This window comes from Bos taurus, chromosome 5 (assembly GCF_002263795.3).
Source record: "Bos taurus isolate L1 Dominette 01449 registration number 42190680 breed Hereford chromosome 5, ARS-UCD2.0, whole genome shotgun sequence".
Classification (NCBI taxonomy): Eukaryota; Metazoa; Chordata; class Mammalia; order Artiodactyla; family Bovidae; genus Bos; species Bos taurus.
The window spans coordinates 109042346-109054874 of NC_037332.1; the positions used below are offsets into that span (position 1 = coordinate 109042346).

At 56.2% G+C, this 12529-nt stretch overlaps 1 protein-coding gene across 2 annotated transcripts in view; it reads left to right on the forward strand.

Moving 5' to 3' along the window:
* The window catches only part of CECR2 (CECR2 histone acetyl-lysine reader), a 117092-nt gene extending 104653 nt beyond the window's left edge, over positions 1-12439 (forward strand). Inside the window, exons 10-19 of one of the 2 annotated variants that reach the window (XR_003034868.2) lie at positions 22-59; positions 146-237; positions 424-550; positions 1082-1371; positions 1830-1958; positions 2074-2902; positions 5966-7316; positions 8482-8593; positions 9057-9842; positions 10334-12439. Coding sequence is in view for 1 of the 2 variants with exons in the window: in XM_024992770.2 (XP_024848538.1) it covers positions 22-59; positions 146-237; positions 424-550; positions 1082-1371; positions 1830-1958; positions 2074-2902; positions 5966-7316; positions 8482-8593; positions 9057-9062 (2974 nt within the window). In the remaining variant the exon portion in view is untranslated. Of the gene's footprint in view, positions 1-21; positions 60-145; positions 238-423; positions 551-1081; positions 1372-1829; positions 1959-2073; positions 2903-5965; positions 7317-8481; positions 8594-9056 lie in introns of both variants that reach the window. The other variant, XM_024992770.2, reaches the window with a different exon arrangement.
* The last annotated feature ends 90 nt before the right edge of the window (positions 12440-12529 follow it).

Sequence of the window (12529 nt, forward strand, 5' to 3'; positions counted from 1 at the left end):
TTCTCACTCTCTGATTCACAGCTTCGAGCTGGATGATGACTTCACCGCCATGTACAAAGGTCAGTTCCCATGCTCCACTCCTGTGTTCCACCAAGTCTGTTCCCAGGTATGTGTGCTGACCCTCCTCTTCTCTTTGGCCCCTCAGTTCTGGACGTGGTGAAGGCTCACAAGGATTCCTGGCCCTTTTTGGAACCAGTGGATGAATCGTATGCCCCTAACTACTACCAGATCATTAAGGTAGAGGAAGCCTTGTCAGCTGTACGACTGTAGCGTGCGCCTCTGTGGTTGTGTTGTTGTGTAATCAGCTGGCTCTCCTCAGGGCTGGGTGCTGGGTGCTTCCCAGGCTTTCAAACAGCTCCTAGTGGTGTGGGGACTGCGAAGCACTGTTCTCCGATGGATAGTAACGAGTGTGGCCTGTTGTAGGTCCCCATGGATATTTCAAGCATGGAGAAGAAACTGAATGGAGGTTCATACTGTACCAAGGAGGAGTTTGTGAACGACATGAAGACTATGTTCAGGAATTGTCGAAAATACAATGGGGAGAGCAGCGGTGAGTGGAGGAGGGGTGCTGTGGCTCTAGCCTGCTGCAGCAGCAGAACCAAGAAAAACAGGCGTTTCTAGTCTCCAGGTTCAGCCCTTTCTCAGGACGGTGAAGAGAGGGTGTGTTGAAGCCATGGGCTGGGCTGTGCCCGGCTCTGTCGTCCTCCACAGCCAGAGGCGTGGCGGCTGCTGGTCCCGGTTTCGTCCTGGGCCTGCTCACCCACCGTCTTAGAGTCGCAGGGCAGACCTTGGATGACGCCGCCGGTGTCGCTGCAGGTGCCAAAGCTTGGAGGTTCAGTGATTGGACTGAACGTTTCTGCAGTTTGGCATTGAAGAATTAAATTTTTACCGGTTTGGGGTCCAGGGGCCACTGTGCCAGCCACACAGGCTGGACAGTTTCTTAGGCCATAAATTGTGTCCCGTGTCATGTCTGTAGCCCTAGAAGGCAGGAGGCACTGAAGCCTGGCAGACTCGCAATTGATTGGGGGGAGGTGGTCTGGGGGCCTGCCCGGGGTTGGGGCTCAGACCTCTGTCCCCACAGAGTACACCAAGATGTCGGACAACCTGGAGAGGTGCTTCCACCGGGCGATGCTGAAGCATTTTCCTGGGGAGGACGGGGACACAGACGAGGAGCCGTGGATGCGGGAGGAGGAGAGGCGGGAGAAGAGGCGGGGGCGGGGCGCGCGGGGCCACGTGTGCACCCGCTCCCGGGACTCGGAGGCACTGGGCCGGAGGCAGCCCGCGGAGAACGGAGGGAAGGCGCTGCCCCTGGGCCGCCGTGCCACTGCCTCTGGGGCCGGTCAGAGCAGCTCCGTTCAGCCCCCTGGCCAGGTGGGTGCCTCAAACAGCAGCTGCCTCTCTGGGCCCCTGTGTCTCGGTGGATCCGGCCAGCTTCTCTTCTCAAGCTAGCCAGCGAGGATCAACTTCATCCCGTAGTGGTTTCTTCTGATTAGGGACTGGGCGGGTGTGAAGTTCTCCCCCATCTTCATTTAGTCTTCATCTGTCTTAAATCCTTTTTGTTAATCATTTGAACTACACGTTCTCACTGGGGCAAAAATTTGAATTAACATCTCACTCCTTGTAAGTCAAAGAATGGGGAACATCCAGTACATAAGTGCACCTTTCCTGGGGAGCAGGGGGGAGGGGCTCTGAGGGTGGGGATGGGAGCCCCTGCCCCGCCCTCTGTCGGCCGGGGCAGTGGGGCTCCTCCACCAGCCGGAGCCTGGTCTTCAGGACATGAAGGGTGTGCTCTCTCCTCCTCCTCCCTGCCTTTGCCCCGTGCCCTCCAGAGGCCAGCAGGACAGGGAGCGTTTTGTCCTCTCCGGGGGTCGGATCCTGCTGCAGTCAGTGTCTCCTCTGGAGCCCCGGGCCTGCCCGCCCGTGGGCCTGGCCTGCAGCCCGCGCCTCTGGCGGTGCAGGTAAGCAGACTGCTCGGTGCGTGCAGGTGCAAAGGTGTGTTCCAGAATCCCGTCGCTCCCCAGGGTAAATTGAGTAACCACGGGGTTAACACAGCTTCCCTTTTTTTGTTGCCAGCCTCCAGCTGGAATTAACCACCACCGAGGCCCCGGGTGTGGCCCCCCTGATGAGAAGCTGGCCTGCGGAGGGCTGGCCTCCCTTGCTGACATGGGCTCTCGACCTGGACCCTTGCCGCTCAGTCAGATGAGCGGCCCCAGCCAGGATGGGCGCGTGTATCCCCCAACTCATTTCCAGCCAGGGCTCCTTCCTCCCAGGCACGGGGGTGCTCCAGCCCGACCCCCAGACTTCCCCGAGAGCCCAGAAGTCCCTCCCAGCCACATGTACCGACCCTACAAGTACCTGAGCCGAGTGCACTCTGCGGTCTGGAATGGGAGCCACGGTGCTGCAAACCCAGGACCCTTGGGGCCAGACGAGAAGCCCCCCGTGGGGCCAGGACCTTCTCACCAGCCCCGCCCTTTGGGTCACATGATGGATTCCCGAGTGATGAGACCTCCCCTCCCCCCAAACCAGTGGACAGAACAATCCGGCTTCCTACCTCACAGCGTTCCTCCTTCAGGGTACCTGCACCCCCCGTGTAAACCTGGCGCACAGCGGCTCCAGCCCCCTGCAGCCCCGGCACTGGGTTCTCTGTTTGGAGCTCCGGCCCCAGCCCTGCGGGGCGTGCAGGGTGGGGACTCCATGCTGGACAGCCCTGAGATGCTGGCCATGCAGCAGCTCTCCTCCCGTGGATGCCCGCCAGGCGTGCCTTACCACCCCCGCCAGCCTGCACCGCCCCGCCTGCCTGGCCCTTTCCCACCCATGGGCCTGGTGGCCCCCAAGCCTGCCTCAGGGGACCCTGGGAGGACACAGGACAGCAGTGACGTGCAGGAGCCTGAGAACGGCCAAGGTAATGTGTGCATGCGCACCCCCTCCCCCCGCATCTGCCCTGTTAATTAGTGACCCATCCTTTTATGCAGACTAGGAAACAAAGTGTCAACTGGCCTCTGGTCCCTTTCACTTGCACATCTCTGGGTTGAGCCCGCGGTGGTCCGAGGATTTGCGGTAACCGTGCTGCACAGCTGCATTCTTGCTGTGTCTCCACTCGTGCTGAGCCTTCCCGTGCTTATTTCACTCTCAGAATAAGCTTTGAGGGAACTTTGACTAGTATTCTTGTTTGTATGGATGGAAGCTCCAGGGCACAAAGGTGGTTATTTGCCTTCATTCAGCTCTTAAGTGGGGAGACCGATTCAAACCCGACACAGCGGACCTGGCATCCGTGTGTGCAAGCTCTGCGTCACCCAGCCTCACTTGAAAAGGACTGTCCTGAAGTGACCCTCGGGGAGCATGTCCTCAGGGCTTTACTCCTGGCCCAGTTCTCTGCATGCCTTTCTCAGTGGGCCCACATCTGCGAGCGCCGGGGCTGCGGAGCAGTAGTGAGATGGGCGCGTCGTCAAGAGGGCTCTAGAAGTGCCGTCGACGAGAGTAGTGAACTCAAGTGCAAGAGACTCCTCTGTGTGACTCCGGCTGGTTGAGGACGGACATCTAGCATGTGTCTGTGTGGGAGCCGTGGCACCTGGGCATCTACAGAGTGATGTGGTTCCTTATCAACTGGGTGGAGGGCCAGGAGCGCAGACTCCCTTCAGGTGATTTCTTGGAGGGGAGGCTGACTCTGTGAATGCCACCTGCAGCACGACTTTCCAGGCATGATTTCAGATGTGACTGGAATTCAGAGCTTTGGAGGGAGAGTCTCAGGGGCAGTCTGTTTGCTTCGTTGCCATGATGTTTGTGTTGTTTTGTTTGCCTTTATTTTTTCTTAATGAAGTATAGCTGATGTACAGTGTTGTGCTAATTAGTATCTGCTGTACAGCAGAGTGATAGTTATATATATATACATTCTTTTCCATATTCTTTTCCATCGTGGTTTGTCGCAGGATATTGAATGTTATTTCTCTGTGCTGAAGTCAGATGTTGTTTATCCACTCTGTATATAATAGTTTGTCTCTGCCAACCCCAATCTCCCTGTCCCTCGCTGTCCTGCCCACCCTTCTCTTGAGTCACAAGTGTGCGCTCTCCGTCTGCGAGTTTGTCTCTGTTTCATAGATAACTTCTTTTGTGTCATGTTTTAAATCCCGCATGTAAGTGATACCATACATGTATCTCTTTCTGATTTACTTCATTTAGTATGTAATCTCTAGGTCCATCCATAGTGTTGCAAATGGCATTATTTATTCTTTTTTATGACTGAGTAACGTTCCACAGTGTATACGCACCACGTCTTTATGCGTTCCTCTGTTGATAGGCATCTAGAGTTGCTTCCATGTCCTGGCTGTTCTAAATAGTGCTGCAGTGAACATCGGGGTGCGTGTATCTTTTTGAATTATGGTTTTCTACGAAGGGCTTCCCTTGTAGCTCAGGTGGTAAAGAATCTGCCTGCGGTGCAGGAGACCCAGGTTTGATCCCTGGGTTGGGAAGATCCCCTAGAGAAGGAATTGGCAACCCACTCCAGTATCATTGCCTGGAAAATCTCATGGAGAGAGGAGCCTGTGGGCTGCAGTCCATGGGGTCACAGAGAGTCGGGCACAACTGCGTGACTAACACTTACTTTCTGCAAATACCTGCGCAGGAGTGGGATTGTAGGAGCATACGTTAACTCTGTGTTTAGTTCTTTAAAGAACCTCCACGCTGTTCTCCATAGCGTCTGTACCAATTTATATTCCCACCAACAGGTAAGAGGGTTCCGTTTCTCCACACCCTCTCCACTGTTTATTATTTGTAGACTTTTTAGTGGTGTCCATTCTGACTGGTGTGAGTTGGTACCTCATTGTGGTTTAAATTTGCATTTCTCTAGTTCAGTGATGATGAACATCTTTTTATCTTGGCCTCTTGGCTATCTGTGTGTCTTAATTGAAGAAATGTGTGTTTAGGTCTTCTGCCCATGTTTTGATTGGGTTTGTTTTTTGGTTGAGTTGTATGAGCTGCTTGTATATTTTGGAGATTAAGTCCTTGCTGGTCTCATCCTCCGCAGCTATATTCTCCCAGTCCGTAGATAGTCTTTCCATTTCGTTTATGGTTTCCTTTGTTGTACAAAAGCTTGCAAGTTTAATTAGGTCCCACTTTTTAATTTTTGCTTTTATTTCTACTGCCTTGGAAGACTGGTCTATGACAGTTTATGTCAGAGAACGTTTTGCCTGTTTTCTTGCAGGAGTTTTATGGTGTCATGTCTTTAAGGGGTTGTGCGTTTATTTCTGTGTCTGTTGTAAGGCGTTGGCATGTTTTTTGTTGACTGAATGATGAAAAGTGCACCTTTTCATCATTCTTGTGCAGCTTGTACTTGTGATCTTTAAAGCCAGTGTTAGTTTTTCAGGAGCCAGCAGTCCTAGTTGATCGTAAAGGTCTGAATTCTTGATCTTGTCTGTAAGCTCTGACTAGAATCCTATTTTGATACCCTTGGGCAACAACTCTGCCCTCCCTGAGAGATCATAATAATAAGATGCATTTATGGCCAAAAACAATAGCAAGATAAAGAATTCTGAGTCTGTAATTAAGCATTTGAGTTCAGTAGGTTAACGATTGTGTATTAAATTTCTGTAATTCCTTGAAGATGCCCTTTGAGTGTTATACACTGTCCATGTCTTATTTTCAGGAAGCCCAGGCACGGCGGGTGTTGTCATTCATTTAGCAAATATTCATCTAGTCCTGTTTGTGTTCCCCTGGGTGGGTGTCCTGCCTGCAGGATGCTGTCGGGATCCGGCCTTCCCAGCGCCCTCAGTCCCTCAGACCAGCGTCCTGGTCCCTCCTCCTCACTGTCAAGGCGATGCCTCCCAGCCAGCCTGCACACAGATCACAGCCCCTTGCTTGTCCAGCGGTGGGCAGGGTGGGGGGCACGTTGTCATCATTTTGACCGTCTGTTCCTGTCGTGTGCTGGGGTTTCAGCTCGCCAAGTGCGACTTTGTCTCTGCTTTCCTTGCAGCGGATCCCTTGCCTGGGCTGGAGGAGAGACCAGCGAGTGTCGGTGCTTCAGAGGGGGCGTTCCTCAAACAGCTACCTCACCCTGCGCCCCCTCTGCAGGCCGACTTTGCCAGGCGGAGCTCACCCCAAGGAAGGGGCCCAGAGGGCCCAGAGCTCAGGCCGGAGTCCTCGGAACCTGGGGACGGCTGCCCAGCGAGCACGGTCAGGTCTGCCTGGCTCTCAGGGAGTGGCTTCGCCAGCCCACCCGCCCAGGCATGCACCCTGGCAGACCTGGGGCCACTGCCCGAAAACGGACTGCGGGTAGAAGCCTCCCCATGTGGGTCTGAGGGCAAGAGTAGGGCGCCACCCGAGGCTGGGCCTCCTGCAGAGCCCGCGTGCTCACCTCTGTACACGCCCGGCTTGGAGTTCCCCAGCTCCGCCACACGGTACCATGTAGGCCCAGGCCTGCAGTCTGTGGGTCCTGTGATGGGGGGCAAGCCTCCAGCCCCGCACCCTCCTCCCTTTCCCCCTCGGGCATTTCAGTCTCATGACCCTCATTCTGGAGTCTTCCCTCGGTACCGCCCCCACCAGGGCATGCGGTATCCCTATCAGCCGCCACCGCAGCCTTCCTACCACCACTACCCGCGGACTCCTTACTACTCGTGTCCACAGGGCTTCTCAGACTGGCCGAGACACCTCGCAGCCCCCGTAAGCCCGAGCGGGCCCCCCCCAGCTCAGCCCACCCCTGCCAGGCCCCTCTTTCCCGACAAGAGCGCTGTGACGGGGCTGCAGGGCTGCGAGGTGCTAAGTGCTGCCTTAACGCCCCCCACGCGGGTGGACGCGGTGGAGGCTCTGGGCGCTGCCTTAACTTCGCCCACGCGGGTGGACGCCGTTGCTGCCAAGATGGCCGAGGGGCAGAACCCCGGCCCTGAGGGCAAGCAGGATGAGTCTATGGAGCAGCCAGAGAGCCCCAAAGAGTTCCTGGACTTGGATAACCACAACGCGGCTGCCAGGCGGCAGGGCTCCCTGTCGGCCAGCGAGTGTCTCTACGGCGCGCCCCCAGCCCCACTGGGCCCGGGCATGACCTTCGGTTCACCCGCCTTCCCCCCACACGCAGTGATGCTGCACGCCGGGCCACCTTACCCCCCACAGCGGCCAGCCACGCATTTCCAGCCCAGGGCTTACGCCTCCCCCTCGGCTACTCACCCGCCTCACCGCCCAGTGGCGGCCCAGCCCAACGGCCTGTCCCCCGAGTGCCCCCTCTACCGTTACCCTGAGGAGGGCCTGGGCCACTTCCAGGCCGTGATGATGGAGCAGATGGGCCCCGGAAGTGGAGCGAGGGCGTCCTTCCAGGAGATGTACAGACCGTCCGGGTAAGGCTGCAGCTGCGTGCCTTTTTTCTACGGGCAGGAGCAGGGTAGATGCTAGTCTCCCAAAGAGAAGCGAGCTTGGGAATGAAAGACCGACTTGGGTGGTCTGGGCCCGGGAGGAGCGCGTGGGCTGTGTGCTCGGGGCTTCCTGGGAAAGCACTGGCATTAGAACCCAGTTTTGTGTGTGGTCTTTTTTTCTTTGTGAAAGTGAATTGGCATTGCAGTGCTGTCGGGTTAGGTTTCGGACACCTAATGGCCAGAGTTCTGGGGCTGTGGGCAGACTTCGCCAGGGAGAGGGGCTCTCAGATCCGGGTGGGTAGTCACGGGTGGTATCCTGGTCTCACGCCTCACCATTCATTTCTCTACCGATACTGAATGAAAACTCAGTGTATCCAGAGCCAGACCTGGCCACATACCACTCCCTGATAATTCTAGTGGCTGTGTCTTGAGGCCAGTGAGGCGACCTGAGATCCAGGGAGTCTCCAGGTCAAGGTTGGGAAGCCCCATCATAAAGCAGCACAGACCACCCTGAGAATCCGAGTGCCCCCCTGGTCCCCCCAGCCCCAGTGAGAACCCGAGTGCCCCCCTGGGTCGTCCCAGCCCCCAGTGCCTGGCTTGAGGGCCTTCCCTCTGCGTGTGCTCACCCCTCTCTGAATGTCTGGCACGTTTCCTGTCCGTCCTTTGCCTTCTCTTTTGAGCCTTTGGTGTGTCTCCTAGCCGAGGGCATCCTCCTGGTACAGCCCAGACCCTACCCTGGCCAGGGAAGTGGTGGTAGTGGTCTGATGGAGGCACTGTCTGATGTCTCCAGTTGTCCCCGAAGTGTCCTTGTAGCTGTTTCTCTGTTTTGCTCTGATTTTTCCCCGTTCAGGATCCAGTCACATTTCATGGCTCTACATTTGGATGCTGTGCCTGCTCAGTAATTTACAACATTGGCTTTGCATTCTTTGTTTTTCAAAGACAGAGCGCCCTAGGCTCTGGCCTCTTGTCACTGTTTCCTCACCTTTGTCAGGAGCACTGTGCAGGTGGCGTCAGCCATGTCTTTCCTGCCTCACGTGGCAGCCCCTGGGTTGGAGTCAGTCGCCCAGTTGGTCCGGTGGGGCTATGCGCCTTTTCCTTTGTACTGAGAACATCACATGCATTCCTGACCGTTCCTTCCTCATGTCTCTAGACTGCAGGGGCCCTCGGTCCAGTCCCGGCCCTCGTTCCCAAAGACGCCGGCACCAGCGGCATCGCAGGAGGAGCTGCCCCCCCAGAAGCCCCCAACGCTTCCACTCGATCAGGTCAGAATGGTGGACAGTGAGAGCTGTCTGTGTGGTTCCGGGCAGCTGTGGCTCCAGGGGCTGTGTCTGGAAAGGGGTTGTGTCCTGTGGGCCATGGGGCCAGAGGGCCTCGGGAGCAGCTCCCTCCCACCCCGCCAGCCCCTTATTCCTGTCCCAGGCACCAGCTCTGAGATGGGTTAGATTTCCTTCCCCAGACTGGCTCCTGTAGTGTGACTCCTTGTCTGCCTCGTCTGGAAGAGTTGGGGTCCCCCACCCCCACCGCCGGTCTCCCTGGAGGCAACAGTCCTTGGCCACTGGACTGAGTCAGGGTCCAGGACTCAGAAACCACACCTGCGGGACTGCCCAACGAAGCAACATGGGGCCATTTTCCTAGATGGGAAGAGTGTGTGTGGCTCCTTGGCTTTGTCGTTTTTAACAGTTAACATGTATCAGTTTTGCTGAAACTGTATTTTGCTTCTCTCAGAGCTAGTCCCAGGAGGAGACAAGCCCCAGGGAAACAGAGAGCTGCAAGTGGAGAACGGGGCCCGGCCCCACCCGCCTCTCCTGTCACCAGCATCACGTCACGTGTGGCCTGAAGCCTGGACGCCCCTCCTCACGACTCATGTGCTCGCAAAGTCCTGGGCGAAAGTGGGGACCAGACAGGCTGGACTCTGGTGGTTTCTCCAGGCCCTGGGACACTTGTTCAGGGAAGACCGTCCTGACCTGGGGGCGGTGCTGGTGGGCTGTCATGGCAGCTGCACTCAGGTAGCCGTCTGGGGACAGGACTACTTGTGTGGGTGTGTTTGGAGCTGGGTCCAGTTTACAGAGTTTTCATGTTGCCTTTGTGATGACTTCTGTCGGTGGTGAATGTATTGTACATACAGTGGGAGGGCGGGTGATGAGGATAGAGTCTGGCCGGTGGGCCCGCAGCCCTGCTGACCCCTGTGTTTACAGCCCTTTCCCACTCACTCTTGGGGGGCTGCAGGAGGGGCACACCTGGCCGCTGCTGTTCCTCTGACGGCTCTTGCCCTCGGGCAGCCGCCTCGCCTGGCACCCCCCCCCCCTTGCCTGGCACCCAGGTCATGGTCTGAGATAGCAGTGCCCCTCCTGGCTGGCCAGCTGCCCGCCAGATAGGTGTAAACCAGTATCAGGAGCATTTGCTCGTTGGAAGGTGCGGTGACGCGTCCCGTCACAGACCTGCCGGGACTGTGGTCTGGAAGGCGTCACAAGCTTCCTGCACGAATCCCAGTTTGTGGCAGTGACTACTCAGGTTTGTATATGCTTAGTGTCAATGAAGAAGCTGCACAGTTTTTAATAGGAAAAATGTATCCTATAGATTTACAGCTGGAATTTAGGAATATTTCAGTATATATAGTTTTTATCCATTTTATGTGAATATAGTAAAGTATGTCGTGGTGATTTAAAATAGCTGTCGAGAACAAGTTCTTGAAGTCACTTGTCTGTGATAGGAAACAGTTTTACAGTATTCAGTTACTTTATTATGGTTTTAGAAGCAAGCGACACTGGATTCTCCCTGTTTAGTATTCTTTGAGTTTAGCTGAGATGCCACCAAAGTTAGGACTCCTGTTTTAAGCTTTTGAATATCCCACAAAAGCAAAGGAGGAAGCAGCTGAAGGGGGAGATACCTTGAAGTCACAGGTCTTTGTAAAAATAGCGTATTTCTAAGCATGCCTTTGAGATAGTAGAAAAGCTTGCAGGAAACATTGGTTGATTGATCTGCGCTTGTTCTTATAAATTCAGCTGTGTGAGGGGCCAAGAGAACCTTCCATCCAGCCCCAGCGTCCTTGCTGAAGCTGGAGCAAACCCGCGCTTCCAGTAGTAGAGTCCCCGCGGAGACCAACGCCAGCTCCAGACGCCCAGATGCTGCGCTCAGGCAGGGGGAGCGCTGGGAACGCAGGTGCCTTCCAGACATGCGCAGAAACATGATTTTTTTTTTTTAAACAGACTTATTTAAACTTTAAATTTGGCATGCTTTCAAGTGGGGCAAGTTTGGGGGCTGTGTTCTCATTGGATTCTGGTTCTTGTTGGAGCCCTGTCACGGGCGTGATGTCGCTCAAGGTGGGGACATCAGCATCGGCATTTGGGAAGGATGGGGAAGGGTCGTGGACAGATCCAGCTTTGCTCTCTAGCAGTGAGGGAACATGCTTGGCACACTCAGCCTCCGTGTGTGTCTGTACACCAGCTTGGAGGGGAGACCGTGGCCCCTGCCTCTGTTCCCAGCCCAGAGCCTGCTTGGGTGCAAGGCCTCGGGCACCCTTGCCTTGAGGGGAACCAGGCCGGGGTAGGGCCAGGAGGACTATGGCAATCCTGCCCATTCTGTCTGCCCACCGTGCACAGCCCTCTGGTGGCTCAGCCCCCCAGCCCCAACCCCATCTCCTGCTGCCCCAGAGCCTCCCTTCGGGGTGAGCAGAGAGGCCAGGCACTGGGAGCCCTGTTGGGAGTGCGGCTGTGTGCTGCGTTGCCCCACAGGGCCACCCCCGTTCAGGGCCCGTGCACTCTTCCTGACCAGAACTAGCCTGGGAGGAGGTCCTGGGGCGGCATCCCCCTGGGACCGCTGCCACCTGTCAGGGACCTGGAGGACTCCTGTCCACCACTCACCTTAGAGTCGTTATGTTAGAAACCGACTTCCCCAGACCCAGGAGAGAGAAAAGATCCAGAGAGCAAACAAGAGCCTTATGGAATGTTTCTGGCCTTGAGTTTTTCCCCTCCTGTAAGAAGAGCTGTTGGCTAAAACTTACTAGGCTGAAGACAGGTGGAGGCCGAGTGGCAACAGACGCGTGGACTCCTGTTCAGAACCTTTTCTTGTCCCGCCTTCAAAGTGAGACTAGTGCTGCCGTGTCCATCTGCCTCCCTGGGGCCCTCGCGCCTGTCGTCAGCAGGGCGTCCTCCCTGGGCGGGGCCGGGTGACTCTCAGAAGGCTGCCTTTCGTGTGGACTGAGTACCTTCAGCCCCCGGCCAGCTTGGCCCCTAGACCCCGGGAGCGTCCTTGTGACTTGTGCTGGTTCCTGCCAGTTCCAGGAGTGGGCCGCGTAGGCTCAGGGTTTTCTCGCTTTTTGAAAGTTTCCATCTCAGCCACACACATGGCTCTCAGGTCCTGGTTTGGATTCTCCCAGGATCCCTCAGCCAGCAGCCCCAAGGCAGGGACCTTTGGAGAGCGGCTGCGGCCAGTGAGTCAGAGCCCAGGGGAAGGGCCAGGGTGCCCCCAAGGAGAGCGGGGCGCCTGGGAGGCAGGCTGTTCAGCCTCTGCCCCTTGGGTGCGGGTTCCCCTGCCAGGGGCTGGCCCTCAACTGAGACTTGGTTCCTCCTGTTCTGGGTCTGGACTCTCCCTGGGGTGCTGGGCCTTCCCTGCTGTGTCCTCATGTGAGGCGGGTGCGAGCCTGACCTCCAGCTGCTCCATCCTCCTGTGCTTCATGGGCCCGGGCCGAGCAGATGGTCAGCGGCATCGCCGCCTGGTCTCTCCCTCGCTGAGCCCTGGCGGCTGATATGGAAAAGCCTCTTAACCAGCTGAGTGTCCTGTGTGTTTGGAGAGGGTGGTGGGCCCGGGAGTGAGGCACTGAACGCTGCCCCCAGCTGGGCCCACGCCCGCTCTCCTGCTGCAGATTCCTGTGCGTGATCCTGGCCAGTACTGGGAAGGGGAATGCTATTTATTTTTATATTGTGTATATTTTGTCTGGTCTGCTGATCCCCTGTTTCACTGAGAGCCACACTTACCTCAGTACTTAGTTCTATACTGTGTGTTGGATAATTTTTTAAAACAACTGTTTAAAAATCTTTTTGATCCTTGGAGGTCTGTAGATTTATTTCCATATGAATTGGTTATTTTGTATAAAGTACATTCTTAAAAGAGCAGGGTGATGTGTGAGTTGTGTGTGTCCCATGTCACTGTCGTCTTTTATCGTCGAGGCAAAGTCCCACCAGGACAGAGGTTTGAGGCCC